The sequence below is a fragment of the Pteropus medius genome, unplaced genomic scaffold, assembly GCF_902729225.1.
Source record: "Pteropus medius unplaced genomic scaffold, Ma_sr-lr_union100, whole genome shotgun sequence".
Taxonomy (NCBI): domain Eukaryota; kingdom Metazoa; phylum Chordata; class Mammalia; order Chiroptera; family Pteropodidae; genus Pteropus; species Pteropus medius.
The window spans coordinates 408,955-430,539 of record NW_024345599.1 but is presented as its reverse complement, the minus strand read 5'-3'; the positions used below and the strand labels follow the sequence as shown (position 1 = coordinate 430,539).

The window sequence follows — 21,585 nt, the reverse complement described above, 5'->3', positions numbered from 1 at the left end:
TGTGATAAGGAATGTGAGCGTTTGCTGGGGTTGTTGTCAAATAGTATCAGGGAACAGTTAGGACTGATAGAAGACTTATTCTTGACAGAATCTGATAGAGACCAAAAAGCCATTATGAGGATGCCTCTGCTTGAAGCAAGAGCAAGGTGGAGTCATGTTGACTGGGAAATTGTTAAGGGAGGCTGATTGGCTGGAGGACATCAAGCTGTATGGTTCCCTAAGGAGAGCCCTACCCAGAATGACATGTGCACTTCCCTCTAGAGCAGAAAGACTGAAATCAAGGCTCTCAAGTACCCAATTCCTTCAAGACCCAAAGTTTGGAAATATTTTCTTTCAGAGAAACTTGTTTAAGTTCTTGTGCTCCAGGAACTGGGCTGGCATACTGCAGTAATGAGAAACCCGGGGGCCAGGCAGAGGCCAATCCTGGGAGATGTTTTGCCTCCAGATTCATTTTAAGAAATACCTGTACTGCCTGAGGTGTGTGTTTGGGATCTGGGATCCATATGCAGCTTCAGGCTAGAGTGTTCCTTTAATACACATTCTCAGTGGCAGAATTATGGCCTCTGAGACAATTTCAGGCCAAGAATCTCATCATAGTTCCCTTGACATAGGTGACAGATAACCAAGAAAGTAGCTTCCTGAGAAAAACAGTCCTGGGAGAGAAACTGGGGGATTTGCCCAAGGGGTAGGGAGACTTAGCTGCTCAGTGGGTACTTTTATCTTTGGGCCTCCCTGCCAAAATCCAGCCCTGGGAACAAAGGAATACTTCAGCTCTTTTCTTACTCTTTTAACACCAACTCTGTGGGAGAGGGAAAGGCTCAAGGCCAGGGCTCAGCTCCCAGCCTCCATCTCCTCCCACAGCTGCTGCATTTGGTTGGGGGGGCGGGCTGCTAAATGTCTTTGCTGTCCCCAGGGCAGTATTGAGGCCAGACTGAGGCTTGCTATGCTCCTTGCTGGCTACAAGAATGGGTCATGAGGGTGGGAGCTGGGGAAGGGATTCAGGGGAGGTAGCAAGGGTGGCACATAAGTCTAGAAAAGTTTGGGACAAAGGAGCAGGACTGGGAACAAATTGGTTAACTTCGATTGCCACTCACTGGGGTGCTTTTCCCCTTTCTCTTGAATTCTGCTTTGAAAAGAATAAATTTGTATTTGTTTACTTTGGTTCCTCTGGTTATACTCTTTGACTCTGATATTTCACATCCCTCTCTGGTCCAACACCTACTGGACCAAAAAGACACCCCACTAGCTGCATCCACCACAGTTACCTGGAGTGGTTACCTCTCAAGACCTTACACAAATTAGCTAGTTAACCCCTCATGGAACGAGCTCTTTATGGCAATAGTTCTTCAATACCATCCTCAATCTGAGGAATTTTTTTTACCAGCCTGAAAAAATATTGGAAAAAGAACAACGCAGCGAGTTTCCATAAAGTAACATTTATTCAATGTAAAGGTCTATCTCTTAGATTTAGATTATAGATATATACAACATCCCTGTGAATTGGTTGGTGGTGATAGTTTTTTACAAGTGCTATTTTCTAGCAAAATAAAACTGTCAGTCCCTCTTCCCTACCACCAATTTTTCTTTTCTCACCAATCTATAACAGCACTGTCCAATAGAAATATGTGAGCCACATATGCAATTTAAAATTTTCTAGCAATCATATTAAAAAGTAAAAACAAACATGTGAAGTTAATTTTAATAATATATTTTACTGGATAATATCTATTTAGATAATATATTTATTTGGATAATTTATTTTATCCAAAATATCATTTCAACATATAATCAGTATAAAACAATTATTAATGAGATATTTTATATTCCTTTAAAAAATAAGTCTTAGAAATTTTCAAACAGCCTGACATATTCTGCTGGTAAAGAAACAAGATACATAGATCCAGACAATTTATTACTTATAGAGATGGCAAAAGCAAGAACAGCAATGGTATCGGCTCCCTGAATCCTTTGTCCCATGAACAACATTGAAACAAAAGAGACCCAATGACATGTATCATGGATGATGGGACACCCTGTTGCTGCTGAGTAGCCAATTCCAGCTAAGCAGTTATATGGCCTGCAGATGCTCCCTTTGGGGCTGGGGTGAAGGGCAGGCAGAAAGTCTCATGCCTCACCAGGATGAGGAAGGTGGATGAGAAATTGCCTCATGGCAGCCTCCCTCAAGATAGGGAGGTGAGTGGGAATGGTCTTGTAGAAGCTCTTCGTGAGATTGACTATCTTCTCATGTTCCAGGAGGATTACAGGACATTCCACCAAGGCCCAAGGCAGCCTGCAGTTGAGCCTTGCCTCCTTGGCCTATGAGGATAGTTCAAGGTTGTCAGAGCCCTGGCACAGAGCAGTCCCCCTACAGAAACCCAGTGTATATTTTATACTTACCACACATCTCAATTCAGACTAGCCATATGTCAAGGGCTCAAATAAGGTGTGGCTAGTGGATACCATATTTGACAGTGCAGGTCTATTAACAGGCAAAAGTCAGAATCACTGGGCTATAGAAAAAGAAAACTTTATGAGATATCATGTGTGTGTGTTGGGGTGGAGTGTCAGGGCAGCAATAAGCCTTGGGGGACTGGAAGGCAGTGCTGAAGCAGTTACCTTGGGTTACAATGAGACATGGTAGCATGGAATGAAAGAGTACAGCAGACATATGAATTTGACCTTGCCCCTTCCTGTTATTTCCTTTCCCTCATGCCTCTCAGCAGAGCTCCGGTTGCTCTTCAGCAGCAGCATTAGACAGAGGCTGGATAGGGCTCTTCTACCTCTATCACCCCCGGATGCCACCTGTAGCATATATGCCACCCTCGCTGGCCTCAGTCTCTCCAGCCATGTCCCCAGGGTACTTTTTATCTGTTTCTGTTCCAGTCCTCTGCCTTCCTTCATCTGGAAAGGCCCATCTTCTTTACAAACTCTGCCTCTTCCCCACCTTCTGCCTCTGACAGTCAATTCCTTTTCCCCATTCTCTTTGTTCTCTTTTAAATTCTGGTTTTCTGCAGTGGAAATCATTTTTATATCATCTTGGTTTTCAAGCTGTCCTCTAACTTCTCATTTAATCTTATCTTTGTTAGCCCTTAACATGTCTATCTCCCTTAGCCTCAATTCTTCCCTCCATTAACCCCAAGCATTCCTTCTCTTCATCCCTCCTCCATAGGCCCTGCCCATACATATTGACCTACTCTTCTCTGCCCTTGGATTATTAACTTCAACTTGGAATGGGGGCACTAAATGTTGCAGAGAAAATTTGGGAGTATATTTCCTAGGGCAATACCAACTTCATCAATTGGGACCATACCTGGGTGTAGCTGGACTAGTTCTAGAAAACTCTCAGATGTCTCTTGGTAATGTTATCACACTTGATTTCTAGATGAGGAAATAGAGGCCCTAAGAGGTGTAGGGACTTGCCCAAGCTGAGTGGCAGAACTGGGACTCTAACCTTCTATTTTTTCCATCACGAGAGAATTCAATGTAAATATTGAAGCTGCCATTTTTATCACTTCTCTCTGCCCTCTCTCAAAATCCTAATGCTGTATGAGTAATAAGAGATGATTTGCTTAGTTCATTAAGAATTATCCTAGGAGTTCTATTTTTTAGTATTAGTTAAATAATTTTTTACTTTTATTTTTTATTCATTAAGGTGACATTGGTTAATAAAATTATATAGATTTCAATACATCATCTGTATATTGCATTGTGTTCACCACTCAAAGTCAAATCTCCTTCTGTCACCATATATTTGACCCCATTTACTCTTATCTACCCCCCACTCCCTTTCCATCTGATAACCACTAAACTGTTGTATCTATGAGTTTTTCTTTGTCTTGTTCATTTGTTGCTTTTTTTATATCCCCATATGAGTGAAATCATATGGTTCTCAACTTCTCGTGGGGCTTATTTCATTTAGCATGATTATGTCAAGATCCACCATGTTGTCACAAATGGCAATGTTTCATCTTTTCTTATGGCTAATATAGCTCTTTAGACGGAACTCCTTTACTGACAGCATCTTGTGGCATTTCCTAATCTTGGAGTTTACTGCTTGCCTCCAGTGTGGATATGAGTGCACTGATTATATGACAAGTTTAATAAAGTGACAACAATCCATTTAAAATGAGGAATTTATTTATTGCTTAAAGAATACAGAGTGGAAAACCTTAACGATATAGCTGAAAAAACAAACCCACCTAGGGGTTTTAAAGGAGTCTTCACAGGCATCTAGTTTTTCCCAACCTTTTCTGATGAGGGTTAGGATGAAGTGGCTCAGAATAAGAACAACAGCTCGGAATTCCACCTCTGCTCTAGTCCCATAGCTGGCAAATAACCAGACACAGTCCTAAAAACACAACAGCAAAACAAAGAGCAGCAGCAAGAAATAATCCCTGAGCAGGAAAGCAGCCCCTATTAGCTGAACAGAGACAGGACACAACCTATTAGCTGCCACGAGGTAGGCATTTAAATTCACTGTGGCCAGTCCTAGCCCTTGGTAGAAATGAATTGATTTGTTCTATGTTTTAGGAAATATTTAAAGCAAACAGAAGACAAAAATGCTAAAATATATGCAAATCAGCTGTATGGTCTTCAGGCTAGACTGTCTTTGGCAAGCATGGCTGAATTATCTGAAGGCACTATAGAACAGAGCAATATAAGTAATTCTCAAATTGATAAAGAGAAGCAAAGTCCCATAGTTGAGTTGGTTCTTTAGGTCTACTACGTTTTTATATTCTGTTCCTTTCTACACGACTACAAACTTCAAATGTAATTAGCAAAAAAAAAAAAAAGGCTCAGAGCAACAAATAAAAATGATTCAACATAAGGGAATGAAATAAATAGAAACATAACAATTTCATGCACTCTTCAGTCTGGATGGGGAATCCAGGGTTTATGTGCCAGGCTGAAGGCTCTCGTCACTTCTTCAGAAAGTATTTCAGTTTTTCCTGTAGGGAAATGATCTGTAGGGAGAGGCAAAAAAAACAAAAAACAAAAAACAAGAAAAATTCATCTGAAATCTTAAGCTCCATTATCGATCTAGAATTTATTTATATGAACCAAAAAGAACTACTGTAATTTGGCATTTATAAGTTAATCTTAGTCTTGTGGTGTTCCAAAGAACAGTGCTGCAGTCAAGAATGCATACACAATGTTGTGGCCACGATACTGTCCTTTATTATGCCAAACTTATCAAAGGAAGCTTTAAAATTGAATATGCTAAAACAATTAAATATGCTTGCTGTTAAGAATTTGTACTTCTGGGAAGAGTGTACAGAGGTCACAGCTCAGTGTAGGGGCAATTGGGATAGGATCACTGTAGCCATATTCTAAGAGTCAGAAGAAAAGGCAATTGGGAGAGCCTCTTGTCTCAATGAACACACAGGGTCTTAGCTGCTGCTACTTGCAACATTATGAGATACTTGGAAACTGGTTCAGAGTCTTGACCAGTCAGAAGCCTGACAGTGTTCTACTTATCCTGATGCTTTCTGAGTCAGAAGCCCTGAACCTTTTGTGGTGTAGGATTTATTTTATTTTTTACTTGAAATGGCAAAATGATCAATAACACTCAGAGAGGTATACTGTCTTTGGGACAAAGGTGGTTTTTGAATGTTATTCAATTTAGATAGCTCCATACCAGTGTAGATTTTCATTCTGTGAAATAGAAAGAATGGAGCATTACAAAATGATCCTATACTGCACACCATCTACTGAAAACTGTTATAATTTCCACTTGCAGTAATTTAGAGGTTCTTTTCACTTGGATTCTGACCATGATTACAACCACTGACTGCTCCAATTCTTTCTCTTTCATGGGCTCTTTCTCCTCCCAGCACCCTCTAAAGGGAAAATTTTCCCTGCGTTCAGACTTATTGCTGAACACTCAACCTGGCTACTTCACCTGTCCTTACAACTTCAGTGATCATTTCTACACATGAGCCATTCTCCAAACTCCCATTTTCAAGTACTTCCAAGTCAACATGCTTCCAACTCAACTCATCATTTTCTCCATTCCCCATCCCCAATAATTCTTTTCCTGTTGTCTTCATTTCAGTTAGTGGCATACCATTTTCTAGTTGCCCAGGCTTTGGACTCCTCTTTGTTCCCCTTTTTATCCTATGAATCTAATCAATTGTTGAGTTCTGATTCCTTCTATTACTTGCATCTTTCCTCTAGTCTTTCTCTATTCAAATTTATCCTATATACTTCTGGCAGAGAAATCTTCCTGCATTACTTCCCAGGTCAAAAAAAAAAGCTGTGGTGGTTCATTATGAACTACATCAAAAATCTAAACTCTTTAGCCTGGCATCACTACCTCTGAGCCACTGTGATTGCAACTTTCTGTATTGAATGTCCTCCTTTCTCTATCTCATTAAAATCCTACTTATATTTTAAGGCCCCAGTCAAACACCATCTCTCCATGAAGTCTTCCCTAATTTCCATGGGCAAGAGTGAGCTCTCATTCCTTTAAATTCCTATCCTTTTCATGGATCTCTCCCCAATTGAAGGCAGAGATTGAGTTGCAAATATTTTGTAGCTTCCTGCAGAACCTAGCTTAAAGTAGCACCCAATAAATCTTCATTGAATAAATGGGCTAATATAAAGGGCTCTGAGTGAATAAAGTTTACAGCTATCTTTCTATGTTGATAATAGCACTCCCCAATACTAACTACTTACATTGATGATAACAAAGATGTTTAGTGGGTGCTAAAGCAATCTTGGCATTAACTGCTCAAATGGTTATTTATAAACAGTACTTGGATATGTCATTTACTGAGGGGAAGGGAATATATGGAACTTAAGAATTCCCCTGGCCTTGCTGGATGAGGATGGGAATAGGGTACACCATTATCTCTACCTTAAGAGACCCATGCTAAGCCCATATTCATAATACGACCTCCAGTCTCTTTAAAATTATTACCCTCAACAGCATAAGGCTGGAGTCAGCATACATTTTCTATACAGCTACTTGACCTTCACTTATCACACACTTCCCTATTCTCTTTTTACTCTGCTCACTCCCTTGTGGCTTTAAATAATAGCCATTCAAGTTAGATACTTGGCACACAACCTTAACATTTCCTTCTCCTTCAACATCCAGTAATTGACCCAAGTCCCATCAACCCTACCTTTAAAATGCATTCTCTCACATGTGAATGTTCGTAGCAGCATTATTTATGACTGTCAAAATGTGGACACAACCCAAATGTCTGTCAATGGATGAGTGGATAAACAAAATGTGGTATATCCATACAGTGAAATATTATTCAGACATACAATGAAGTACTGATATATACCACAACATGGATTAATTTTGAAAACATTATGCTAAGTGAAAGAAGTGAGACACAAAAGACTATATATGTTTTCTTTTATATAGAATAGCCAAAATAGACAAAGTAGACTAGTAGAAAGTAGATTAGTGGTTGCCTAGGGGTGAGGGGAGAGTGATCCAGAAGAAATGGGAAATGAATGCTAATGGGTACAGTTTTCTTTGGGGTAATGAAAATGTTCTAAAATTGACTGTGGTGATGGTTGCACAATTCTGTGAATAAACTAAAAGTCATTGAATTATACAATTTAAATGGGTAAATTGTAGAGTTTGTAAATTATATCTCAATAAAGCTGTTATAAAACCTTTTTATTGCAGTTAAAAAATATATATCCTCTCTAGCTCTATTCCCACCACCCTAGTCCAAATTATCATGATCTCTTATTAGACTACTATCCAGCCTCCTAACTGGCCTTCCTTTTAATCCTGCCCCTCTACAATCCATTCTCCAGATAAGGACCAGTGATCTTTTAAAAGTTTAAATTAAATGTGGGTCTCCTACTTAGAACTCTTCAAGGGCTTCAATTGCACTAAAGAATAAAACCCATCCTCCTTATCATGGCCTGCAAGGGACCATACAATATGGCTTCTGCCTACCTCTCCAACCTCATCCTTGTTTTAAATACTACAGAGGTCCTCAAAGAGGCCAAATTCTTTCCCAATGTGGTACCTGGCACGGGCTCCATCCAAGAAGCTCTTCATTCCCTCTTTGCCTGCACTTATACCTCAGATCTCAGCCTAAATATAACATCCTCAGAAAGGCTGATCATGACTCCTCTCCCCCATTTAATTCAAGACTCTATTCAAATAGCACCATTGACTTTTTCTACTTCACAGCACTTCTTCACGATTCACACCTTTAAATCTGTATGATAATTTGTTTACTGTCTATCTTCCCTGCTAGACTGTTAGCTTCATGAGGACAAGTATTGTATCTGTCTTATTCAACACTGTATGTACATCCAGGGCTTTTCATGTAATAGGCGTTCAATATCTGTTAAATAAGTGAATTTTCACAAAGACCTTGTTACAGCTTGCTACCCTCGTTTAGAAGACTTGGCCATTACAATTTCTGTAAAGAAGAGCCAGAAACAAGATTGAGGGTAGGATGGGGTATTCTTCGTATCAAATGTTTTCTGGTTGATTTGATAACACACTTCTTACCTGCTCGTTTTTTTGTTTTTCCTCTAACTTAAGCTGCTCCAGCACGGAGTATAAATGAGTCTGGAAAACAAATTGTATAAATGATGAATTCTGAGTATCTAAAAAAAAAAAAAAAGAACCAGAAGACACAAAGAGTTTGGCCTTAGTTGCAAGAAAAGAACACTCTTTTTAAAGAATTTAGAGTATAAAAACGGCACCTTCTAACTACAATATCATCAACTTGATTTTATACACCCTATACAGCATTTTTTTTCTTGTCCTAAAATAAATGGTTGAAATGCCTTTTTCTAGTTTAGCACAAATCCTTTAACTGTGGTGAACTATTTAAAAAAGCTAGCTTGGAATTTAGTGCCGATTCCTTCACTTCTCTGCACTAGGGCAGAATATTACCATTCCTAACTAGTACTGCATGCGACAGCAATCATAACAATATCATATATCTGTATCTTTCAAAGTATGTCCATATCTATTGTCTCACTTGGTTATTCTAAAAGACAACACTTTAAATAGGTATAGTTTCACGTCAAGTTTCTATTCTTCAATGACTACAGCTCTAAAAAATATGAAATCTGGTAAGAAATTATCCAGATGCTTCAGAATTTCCCTCACTATAAGGAGAAAAGCAAACATGGAGTAAAAATACATTCTCCTTTTGTTGATGTGTATTAATAAAAATAAAGCAAGATATTTATTTTTGTTCAAGCATGCATCATAAAATTTAAAAATAAAAACAAACAAACAAACAGTCCAGTTAAAAAATAGACAGAAGACCTGAACAGATACTTCTCCAAAGAGGAAATACAGTTGGCTAACGGACATATGAAAAGATGCTCAAGGTCACTAATCATCATAGAAATGTAAATTAAAACCACAATGAGATATCACCTCACACCTGTCAGAATGGCTATCATCAATAAATCAAAAAACAGCAAGTGTTGGTGAGGATGAGGAGAAAAGAGAACCCTCCTAATTGTTGGTGGGATTGCAAATTGGTACAGCTGCTATGGAAAACAGTATGGAGGTTCCTCAAAAAAATTAAAAATGGATATACCTTTTGACCCAGCAATTGCACTTCTGGGTATTGATCCAAAGAAAACCAAAACAAATAATTCATAAAGATCTATGCACCCCAATATTCATGGCAGCACAATTTACAATAGGCAAGATATGGCAGCAACCTAAATGCCCATCAAAAGATGATTGGATAAAAAAATTAAGGTTCAGATATACAATGGAATATTACTCAGCCAATAAAAAAAATGAAATCCTACCATTTGCAATGACATGGATGGACCTAGAGGTTATTATGCTGAGTGAAATAAGTCAGACAGAGAAAGATACCATATGATTTCACTTATATGTGGTATCTAAGGAACAAAAAGAACAAACTAATCAAAAACAGACTCACAAATATAGTGGACGATTTGGTGAGGGACAGAGGGGAGGGGGGTTGGGAGGCTGGGAGAATGGGGTGAAGGGTTAAAGAAGTACAAATTAGTAGTTGATAGTTGGGCACAGGGAGCATGGAAGAGAGAATGCAGTTAACATTAATACGATGGCTAAGTGGAGGGCTGAGAGAGGGAGGGAGCCACTGGAGGATTGTTTTATGAACATTATAGATGTCTAACCAATGTACTGTATACTTGAAACTAATTTAAATAAATAAATTTATTTTAAAATTTTTTCAAAATAAATTTAGTTAATTCTCTTTTATTGCAATGAATACATTTTGGTACAAACGACAGGGTTAAATCTATGCTCTAGCACTTACTATGGTCTTTGGCAAGTTACTTAACCTCTTTGAATTTCAATTCCTTATCTATAAAATTGGAATAGTGACCATACCTGTATTCAGGGATATGAAGATGAAATGAGATGATGCATGTAAAATGCTTAGCTCTTTCACATAAGAAATGCTCGATATTGGCAATTATCTCAAGTCTCCTGGTCACTTCCCCAAAACTGCTTATATGAGATGATCAAAATCACTCAGGTAAAAGGAAATAGGGATATCTATTATTAGGGGTTTCTAAGAGGTTGTTTAAGTTCACGAGTGAACGAGAATGCTGCAAAGAGATGACATGAGTGGAAACACAAAGATGTAATTTTGAAAGATGCCAAAATATCTTTTTAACAGCCAAGAATTTACCTTGAGTGTCAGGTTTTCCACTTTCATGATGAGTTCCTTCTGTCTTTGTGCTCTGCATTGAACCTCTCGGAGCTTTTTCTCCAAGTAATGAATCTGCTTCTGAATTTCCATGACTGACAGAGACAGACAGAAACTTTATGTATCTAAACATAGCCTGAACTATTGGAACAATTTTCAAATCAACTAAAAGTCCACTACACATCTAAGCAATAACTTCTCAAACTCACTCTAGCATCTAATGTGTATTTAGAGTCAATTTTTAGCACTGCCACCCACTCTGTCCCATCCCTTTATTTTTCTTCTAACTTACCTATTGAACTGGCTCCTTCCTTTGCCTCATACTGGGCAGATCCAATTAACTTGGCCTGTAGCTCCCTTTGCAGATTCTCTTCATAATAATCTTCCTCCTCTTCATCCTCATCATCAGTGTCATCCTCCTCCTCTTCATCATCATCATCACCATCATCATCATCACTCTCATCATCATCATCCTCGTCCTCATCATCGCTGCTGCTAGAATCACTGAGCTTCTCCCGAAACATATCATATTCTACTGGTTTTAAGCAAGAGGAAGGTGAAATTATCTGAAAGTTTTCAATGATTCCCACTCCAGCTGCAATTATACTCCTTCCCTTAAAATTTCCTGGGCAGCCAATGAAATTTATAAATAATTTTTCTTGTAGAAAGATTATTCTCTTCAAAAAACAAGGACAGGAAATGCAAAACATCATAACATTCATTCATGCACTCAATGATCAAGATATTTAGAGAATCTAAGGGATCATAGCAATTTAGAATGCCAGGGATTGATGGGAGATTAGAATCTCTAAAATAGTGAGGGACCAATAAGAGGAAAGAGGGCAAAGGCATCCTTTTTCTGTGATTGGCCTGTAAGTCTATGGAGAATGGTCTTACATACAGTCAACACCTATCTTCTCTGAAGCTCCTACTTTGCTTTTATTAATGTACCTGATGAGCTATGACCCTGTTTATAGCCACTTGCATCTGGAATGGAACCGTGACTTTCTATTTCCTTGGATTCACCTTCGGCAATGACTTCCCATCCTGAAAGAAGGGGTAGTCAAAGAAAAAAAAACAGAAAGAAAGAAGAAGGCCCCATTGAAAGGGAAAAGGCTCTCCGGCTGAAAATGCTATTTAATTTAGTCCAACTTCAGGCCATTTGTATCTGGATTCCCAGTATGGAGAAGTGCCTTATATTGAATTACACAAGTAAATAAATTTCTATTATGTGAATTTACTGTTCTCAGATAGAAAACAACATTTCCAAAAATCTTAAGTTCTACATATCAAAATTGGCATGCAAATACCAGAAGTGAGGGCTTGTCAACTAGTGCATATGGGGTGGAACAGACTATGCAGAACATATTTAGTATAAAAGGATACGGGCACTGACAGCTTCAGCATCTGAACACAGTAGTCTTTTCACTTCTTTTTCCACATCAGGAGAGTCAATGTACTGAATCAGAGTGGCGGAAGGGAGAATATCAGTCATGTCATTTATTACCCTGCGTTTTGCAGAATTGCCCTTTTCCTACATATGAATGAATTCAAATAATAAGCCCTCTTTAAGATATCCACCCAGCCAAATTTCTACTTCAAGTAATGCTAAATATGAAGGAATCTTTGACCAGGATCTAGATTTGTACAATAAGCTTATTTTTTTTCCCAATCAAATTACTTGTGACATTTAATCTTTCCAATCTGCAACTCTATGGTAAAGACCTCTCTCAGAGGTGCAGCCCTTAGGCCTCAGTTATTAATTATTTGCCTTGACCCACATTGGTAAAAAACTATAATTCCTTATTTTTTTTTTTAGAAGTAATTTGGTTTAAAGATACAAATTCCCAGAGTCCACTTCCCCACATCTTTATTATTAGAGATTTTCCTATAAAAACTGGGTCTTAGCTACATATTCTCCCTTAAATCTAGTTTTAGACAATTATCTCCACAGCAACCAATTCATCATGCCACAAATAGAAATTAGAATTTTGAGGGGAAATAAGCAGTTCCAAACAACTGCTGGTAAAAGTGAACCCTGGCTTCCAAGAAAAGGCTTTCTAAATAAGTATCACAGAATAAAAGCAGATTAGAATACACATGGTCACTGACCATGATGTATCTTTTCCTCTAGGAGTTATCAGACATTAAACAATGAATTCATTCTTCAGTAAATCAAATTTAGTGTATGTGTATGGGAGTGAGAGTTAGAGGTAGGAAGGAAGGCTTGAAAGTAACCTTTATAATTTATTTAATTTATTTGAAATTAATGAGCTATGAAATAAAACACACTAAAGGTAAACAATAAAGTTATATAATGACCACTCTACCTCAGTAAAGCTGACTTCTTCGACTTGGTTGAAATCAACCTCCTAAGAAATAAATCACGATAAACAATGAAGTTATAGTATGAATGTCCTACTTCACTAAAGCTTAAATAGTTCTAAAAACATTCCTAAGTTTACATTTAGCAGTCACTCAATGAATGCTGTTGACTGACAGTATGAAAGCCAAGACAATCGTGTTCACAGACTGAAAGACAACATAGTAAAGATGTCAATTCTCCCCAAATTAATCTCTAAGTTTAATGCAATTCTTACCAAAATTCCAACAAGGTTTTCTATAAACAAACTTATTTTAAAATTGATGTGGAAAAGTATAGGCTCTAGAATGGTTAAAACAATTTTGACAAAGAAAAATAAAGTGTGAACAGCCTTCCTGATTTCAAGACTTACTGTATCACTACATTGTGATATCACTGGAGAGAGCAACACATATATTAATGGAACAGAACAGGGAACCCAGAAAAAGACTAACACAAATATGCCCAACCTATTTTTGACAAAGATACAAAAGCAATATAATGGAAGAAGGACAGCCTTTTTAACAAATGGAGCTAAAACAACTGGACATGCAAAGGCAAACAAACAAACAAACAAACAAACAAGTAAATAACCGTGCACTAAACCTCACACCTTTTACAAAATTAACTCAAAGATGGATTGCAGGTTTAAATGTAAAATGTAAAACTTTTAGAAAAAAAGAAATAGGAGAAAATCTTCAAGATCTGGGCTAGGCAAAGAGTTCATAGATTTGACACAAAAAGCCAGATCTTTAACAGGAAAAATCAATAAACTGGATCTCATCAAACAAAAACTTTTGCTCTCTGAAAGACTCTGTGAAAAAGATGAAAAGACCAGTTACAGACTGGGAGAAAATATTTGCAAACCAGATACACGACAAAGGACTAGTATTTAAAACATAAAAAGAACTCTCAAAACGCAATAATTAAAATAAATCCATTTAGAAAATGGGCAAAAAGCATGAACAGACATTCCACTGAGTGGATATACAGGTGGCAAATAAGCACATGAGAAGATGTTCAACATCATTATCCATCAGAAAAATGCAAATTAATACCATAATGAATAGTGATACATCTATCAGAATGGCTAAAGTAAAAAATAGCAATGACACCTAATGCTGGTGAGAATACAGAGAAATTAGATCAACATACATTGCTGGTGAGAATGTAAAATGGTACAGCCCCTCTGGAAAGCAGTCTGGTAGTTTCTTATAAAACTAAACATGTGATGAACATATAACACAGCAATTGCACTCCTGGGCATTTATCCCAAAGAAATGAATACTTATATTCACACAAAAACCTGCTCACAGCTTTATTTATAATTATCAAAAATTGGAAACAACACAGATGTCCTTTAATCGGTGAACAGTTAAACTGTGGTACATTCATACCATGGAATACTACTCAGCAATAAAACGGTATGAACTCTTGATACATGCAACAACTTGCATGGATATTAAGGAAATTATGCTGAGTGGGAAAAAAAAGCCAGTTTCAAATGTTATACATTGTATGATTCCATTTATATATTACAGAAATGACAAAATTACAGAGATAGAGAACATGTTAGAGATTGCCAGGGGTTAGAGACTAGGGCTGTAGGGTAGGTGGGAGGTGAATATGGCTATAAAAGGGCAAGATGAGAGATGTTTCTGGTAACAGAACTGTTTAGTATCTTGACTCTAAGTGCTTACATGAACATACACATAGGACAAAACTGTACAGAAATAAACACACACGCACACAAAAGAGTACAAGTAAAATTGGAGAAATCTGAATAAGATTGGTGAATTGTAATAGTCAATTTCCTGCTTGTAAAATTGTACTATAATTTTGCAAAAAAGTTACGATGGCAAAAGTTGAGTAAAGGTACACAGTATCTCTCTTTTATTTCTTATGACTCCATGGGAATCTACAATTATTTCAAAATAAAAAAGTTTGATTGAGAAAAAAAGCCAAGCCACAGTGATTCTGTAGCTTACCCAAGGCTCCACAAGTCTGAGGTAAGATTAGGAACATAACCACAATTCCCAATTCTCGGGTTCTGGATGGGTTCACTTTAAAGCCAGATCTTGCACTATATATTCCCGTTTGCTAGCACATAGTGCCTGGCATTTAGCTCACACTCAGTAAACATTTATTGAACATATAAATGAATGAACAAATTAATCTCCAACTGACTGTCTCCCTTTCCCTACACTCATAATCCTTTTCCAATACACCCAGTAGACACAGAAATAGCATGCAACTAACCTTTTTTGTTGTTTTGCGGAACCTTTTCTTTCTGACATTCTTAAGTGGTGGAGTAACTAAAATAAATTCAACATGGTGAAATGAATATAAGACTGATGATAGTCACATATCTGTCTGAATTTGATAAGGAAAAAGGTCATGTCATAAACTACTGGCTCATGACATTCCTTTAAAGAGTGTCTGGATGCCTAATGAACCAAACACTTAAGTGTGGTAAACGGGTCCCTGGATCACAAGTAATTAGGATTCAGCAGATAAATGTAGTCAGCCAGAATGAGTAGGGGGTTGGTGACTTACTGCCATGCTTCCAGACATATTTTTTCTGTCTCTCCTTTTCATTTTCCCCAATTACTTTAATATCAGTAGAGGTAACTTGTTCTTCCGGAGAAGAGCGGAGATCACCATCAGTAGTGCACACAAGCATCTACATTTAACGAAGACAAAGAAGTTGACTATGGCCACAAACCTTGAGTTAGTAATGAATTGTGATCATTCTTACCACTAGAAATCCTGGAGCATTGAAGTAAGGAGAATGTTAGTTGGCATTTCCTGAAAACCAAGTATTATATACGTTCATATTCATTCTCTTTCTGTCTCGGCAGCACTGTATGCAGGCTCTGAGTGTTTTATTAGCTTGAGTGCTTACTACTGCAGAAGGAATGTTTTGAAAATAAATATATCTTAGCATTTTGATTTAGAAAGGAAACAAGAAATCAACAATAGAGATAGTGAATAAGAATCAGTGTTAACCTCCACAGTTAACAGTGTACTGCTTTAGCAGAAAGTTCAAAAGAAAATCCCAGATGTTCAAATAATTAAAGTCACTATAAATGACAAACAGGAGGCTCGAAGAGCTATTTGGACAAAATAAAGTAGTGAAAAGTTATGGATCAAACACCAAACCAGAACACACCACTATATTCCTGTGCAATTGAGCTGGAAATTAGAAATGACAGGTAGCCATTCACCAAGAGGAAAGGAGAACTGAATAAAGAGAAGAGGGAGAAAGGGATACCTGCAAGGATGTGAGGGCTAGAAGATTAAGAAAACTCGTCCATACCTGGGAAATATCTGCTGTTTTATAAAAGGTTTTGTTATCGATAGTTTTCAGGCTTCCGATAACACAAGGCAAGTCAACCAGCTTAGCATTTAGTGAGACATCTTCCACCTCAACAACTGCATGACGTCCATCAGCTGAAGAGAAGCAGAAAAGATTAAAGTTGACATCTTCCCAATGTACTCTTAACCCTCCTAGGGTTTGAATAATGAAGACTTCTGTGGGACAAACTAGTCTTTTAATGAAACCTGCTATTTTTATAATACCACAACTGTGTATGCAATTAGTAACTCCCCAGAGAAAAGAACGCAGAGTATATAAAGCTCTTTTTCCAGTTTATGTCACTCCATCAAAACCTAAAAAATGTTACTGAAAAAGAGAGAAAACTATGTTACCTTTGCAAACAAAGAACAGTATATTCGTCGTTCCCTTAGTCAGAAGTCACAAAGCTTGTATGTATGAGACAATCAGCAGTATGCAAATCCCACAGCTGACCCCCAAGTTCTTCCTTATACACACTATGACAATTACGAGTTGCATAATATTTTCTTCCTTCCTTTTTAAAAGAAGAGATGGGAGTGACTTAAGCCTCTCCTAGAATCCATAAGACAGAGAGCACATTTTATTCTTTGTCGCATCCATAGAGTCAAGCATAGTGCCTGGCGCATAGTAATCTCTTAAGAAATTACTGTTCAGTGTATGGTGAATAGATATTAACTACTTACGAGATAAATTAATTTTTAGTTTATCCTTTATGGCAGCACTTCCGGAATGTACCATCTCCCTGACAGTAGAAGCATGCTCCTAAAAAGGAGGTAAATTGACAAATCAGAAGGATGAATTGTCTATTTGGAAGCTAATAGAATTGATATTTCAGAGACAGTGCCCCTTAAATAAAACCTAAACTTCCCAAACTTTTGAAACAATGCAATGTACCATGAGATACCATGCATCGTGCAAGTCAAGTTAGGATGAGACTGACTCTAATCTCATTTCTGTCTTTTAGTAGCTACAGTTAATGCCTTCTCCTACCTCTATATTCCTGCCACTCACTGCTGCCCTTCATTTGTAGTTGCTAAGGAAGAAAAGGCTTAGCTGCAGTTTACTGAGTATATTAATTAACCCTAATTGGGGAAATAGCTTTCTGAAGCCCATACTTAATATAGCTTTCATAGACTAAATGATAGTTGAATACAGGTCTCAATGGGGGAAGAGGATCTAACACAATATTGAGATGGGCTTCAACAGCCTTGCATGGTGATGAATTTGCAGGACACAGTGCTGGTCCTTCTCACTGCCCCTTTTGAGGTGACAGAAAGGATTTTAGAAGAGTCTTATTTTGGCTGTCCAGTGATCAGGCTGTTAGCATCTGTGATAAGTGACTGAATCCATCATTGTCACAGCTGTTTGTCAAGAAATCTACCTACACAATAGGTGGTATGTATGGGACAAAAGAAATACTGCTAAAAGTGCACACACTAGGCTAAGACTTCTTAATAGAACATGATTCCTGAGAAACAAATGCTCTCAGTTTTTATAGCCTACCTAAAATAGAAATGCTACAGAATCTAAGCAGATCAAATACTTATGCACTGAAGATATTTGTTCTGAGACACAAGGGTTTCTTACCGGAGGCAGACGCAATATAAACTGGTTCTCAAGTTCATAAGGAGGTTCATGCTGGCTTTTACTCATCTCTTGTTTTTGAGTTCATGAAAACAAAAACAAAACCAACAGAAAGTCACCAAAAACACCTTACATCCTCTGCTGACCATATCTGGTAGTACTGGTTAAATTACAAAATCTTGCCCATAATTTTCACTGGAATGGTGTGTGTACCCTTCTGAAATACATTTGACATAACTTTTTTATAATTTCTAAAAGTCATTTTATCTCCTCTCCAATATGTACAGATTTTCCAAAATTAATCTAAAAACCATGAAAACAAATGAAGTCAGAGCTGTTATGAAACATGACTTAGTCTTTTTAATGATATTTAGTGACTCTCAGGTAAAAGACTGCAATTCATTAACACAGTGGGGGCTACTGAAGCAAACTACATACCTCTGCAGGAAAGTGTGCCAACCAAAGGCCGAAATCAACCCTAAAACCACTGGCAAAAATGTTCTATGATGATTAGAAGGAAAACAAGAGCTTAATTTTCAATATTTCATTTACTTTAATGGATTGGTAGGAATTAACAAGCCCATGGGAGAGCAGGCAGCTTTTTATGACTCTAGAGCCAGCATAAACAGCTCAGAGCTACTTTGGGAAAAGTTCAGTTCTTATGGCTAGGGTATCTATATGAGTACACCTAACTTCATGGGACTCACACATTCCTGAAAGGTGATAGGAAAGAACATAAAATCACATTTGATTTATTCATTATTAACATTTATTTCATGCATTCTATGCACGGCCACTACGATGAGTATTTTAAATACCCCTAAAAACTATTTATATATTGCACATTCTGTAAAGTGAATAATTCCCTCCAAGTTAATCTTTATTTTTCATCTTATTTTCCATCTATTTGAGATATATCTGAAGTGGTTTGCATTTTAGGTTTTGGGGCCCACACTTCTGAGGACTTTTTCTCTCAAAGGTAGAAAGAAAGCAATGTACATATATGAAACCTGACTTTTTTTTAATGTTTTAAGGACATAATACTATACTATACATCAAGTTATAAAATCTTATACCTTAAGTTAGATTAATGTACAGCTCCTAATTCTGTAAACTATTTACTGGGCTCTGAGTTTTGAATTTGGATATCATTTAAGAACAGTGAAATCTTTTTTAAATAACACATATACGTAAGTCTGAGACCCTCTTATGGTGAAATCACTCACCAATTTTGATTTCAGTCCCTTAGTATGACTTCAGAAACTACCAGAAAATCATAGAAAACACAAGAGAGGCCAGTAGTAGACAAGAAGAGATTATTTGTGATAATCATTTCTTTTTTTCCTCCTTCATACAGTTACACGCACACACGCACAATGCAAACATAAGAAGGATAGTTAATTAAAATAAAGCAAATTAAATAAAAAATTGGGGGTTGGGAACATTGCATAACAGAACAAAGAGTAACAAACATGTAAGACTTGCAAGAGAAATACAGATTATTTGGAGGACGAGCTGCTAAGCAAGATTTTATCACATCAGTAGTAACTTTTAGATTTCTCAGCAGAACTAAGACTAGGGCATTTTGTTCATTTCAATGCCTTTCTGGCAACTCCTCTCCCATGAAAGAATTTAAAACCGAAACTATTTCAGAGAAGGTGGACAACACTGCCTGAAATTAGTTTTTAATATTTTTTTTAAAATTTGTTACCTGCATTTAGCCAATGAACAGGTTGTACTGTATTTAAGAAAAGGCATGTACTTTTTTTCCAGCAAGCACTCTTTAATACCTAATTAAATTAACAGGACCGCTCTCCACTTTCACCCCCGTCCCAGTTCCACCTCGCGTCGGTGGAATTAGATTTGGAATTAGAATTATAGTTAGCTGGAAGGCGCTTGACAGTATGCTCCAGGCGGCACAAATCGGCACCAGCAGAAAGAGGCATTTTTCTCAAGTTCATAGCCGCTGGCTGCAGTTTCGAGGCAACAGCCACTCCATCCTTATTCTAGGGGCACTAAGCTTCCAAGGGGAGAGTCCAGCTCCTAGACTTTGATCCCATTTCCCAGGAAAATTAACGGGTCCCAGCCTTGCCGTTAAGGTGGCCAAGGAAGGGAAGCAAGGTGCGCTGGCGCAGGGCGCTGACCCGCCCCGGGAGCCCTCCCCGGCCCCCCTCTCCGACCCCTACTCACCCTCAACTCCGCTGACTCGCGCCAGCACCGGAAAGGCCGCGCAGGTGTGGGTACCCGCCTCTCTGCCCCGGGGGTTCCGGTGGAGACGTGCCGGGCTCCTGGGCGACGGGCCGTGGAGTCGGACGGCAGGCGGCGGGTGGACTGTGCAGCGACAGGTAGGGGCCGCGCGCACCGCCCCTCCCCGCCTCGCCACGCCTCCACGGCTGCCGGGCAGAGCAGACAGGCTAATGGCCTCGAGGCGGCCGCGAGGTCGCCGCGTGCCCAGGCGGAAAGGCTCGAGGGGCGCTTTGCGTGACGCGGACGCGGCCACTCGGAGACCTCCCGGAACAAAGCTTCCGAGCAAATTCCCTTGACACAGAGCCAGCCTTCGGGGCGGCCACAGAGCATTTACCAGTGCACAGTGATACTTGTAAAGGGCGCCACATCCGGTTACTCCTCAGATCTGTTAAGTTGGAGCGATTCGTCTCGGCGAGGCGACCTCGCCTGGTGACAAACACACCACCGCTCCAACCTATTAAATGACTAGAATCCGCACCCAAACTACTCTAACATATTAGCCGCTTCCTCTCCTCCACAGTCATTATTTTACATCTTTTGGAGAGGAATACAAGTTACACCACTTTTTTATCCTAAAGGGGTGTCACACAGTTCAAATATACTTCTAGCAGTTTGTTTCCTCCAAAAAAATCCTTAACTTTTTTGGGAGGGATGACAGGAATGTAAAGACACTTACCTATCCCCTCCAGTAAGACTCCCAGAGTTCTGGCAGCAGCCTGGGTGCCGTTGCCGGCATCAGCTTGGGCGCCATGGTCGGCGGGATTTTGGGTGCCTTGGTCGCTGGCAGTTTTGGCACTTGGATCATCGGCAGTTTCAGCTCCATAGTCGACAAGAATTTGGAGATGTTGGAAACTCTTTACTGCTGATGTTGAAGTTGCTGGTGTTGAATCACTTGCTGAGAGTTCAGGGGGCTGTCCCTCAGGGTACTCCATGTTCTACCTCGTTGGAGTCTTAAAATGGCTCCCGGTTCAGTCACGTGACCTGAAAGGTTCCAGAACTTTCATAAAAATGATGTCAAAGGTATCCTCCTTAAAGACATAGGGATAATATTAATGACAGTACGGGCGACTATTAGAGATTATAGCACGAAGTATCTATTGCCTAACACTTATCTAAAATTAATTGTAAAGAATATATATATTTGGAAGACTATTATACAATAATTTTTTCTGGATAAGAGCTTCAAACCTAGACAAAATCGTTTCGGATCCTTTTAGAATCCATCTGCTGATCCTTACTTTGGCGTTATGTCGCGGGGCTACATCGAGGATTTTAATACAAATAGACCAATAAAATTCTCTTTTCTTTGACTGTATAATATTCTTGAAGGCATTTACTACATCAAAAATAATTCTTTAATAAAAATTCAA

General features: G+C 38.5%; 1 protein-coding gene across 1 annotated transcript; it reads right to left on the bottom strand.

Annotated features, from left to right (window-relative positions):
- Positions 1–4,801: 4,801 nt before the first annotated feature.
- TAF7L (TATA-box binding protein associated factor 7 like) lies at positions 4,802–21,187 on the bottom strand. The gene is made up of 13 exons (XM_039874000.1): positions 20,892–21,187; positions 17,972–18,039; positions 17,068–17,146; positions 16,346–16,479; positions 15,583–15,709; positions 15,286–15,341; positions 12,995–13,036; positions 12,051–12,123; positions 11,616–11,711; positions 10,957–11,199; positions 10,647–10,759; positions 8,498–8,557; positions 4,802–4,964 (listed from the first exon to the last, which is right to left on the bottom strand). The coding sequence occupies exons 1-13, from the start codon at positions 21,145–21,147 to the stop codon at positions 4,920–4,922; spliced, it is 1,392 nt and encodes a 463-aa protein (XP_039729934.1). The 5' UTR covers positions 21,148–21,187; the 3' UTR covers positions 4,802–4,919.
- Between the last annotated feature and the right edge of the window lie 398 nt (positions 21,188–21,585).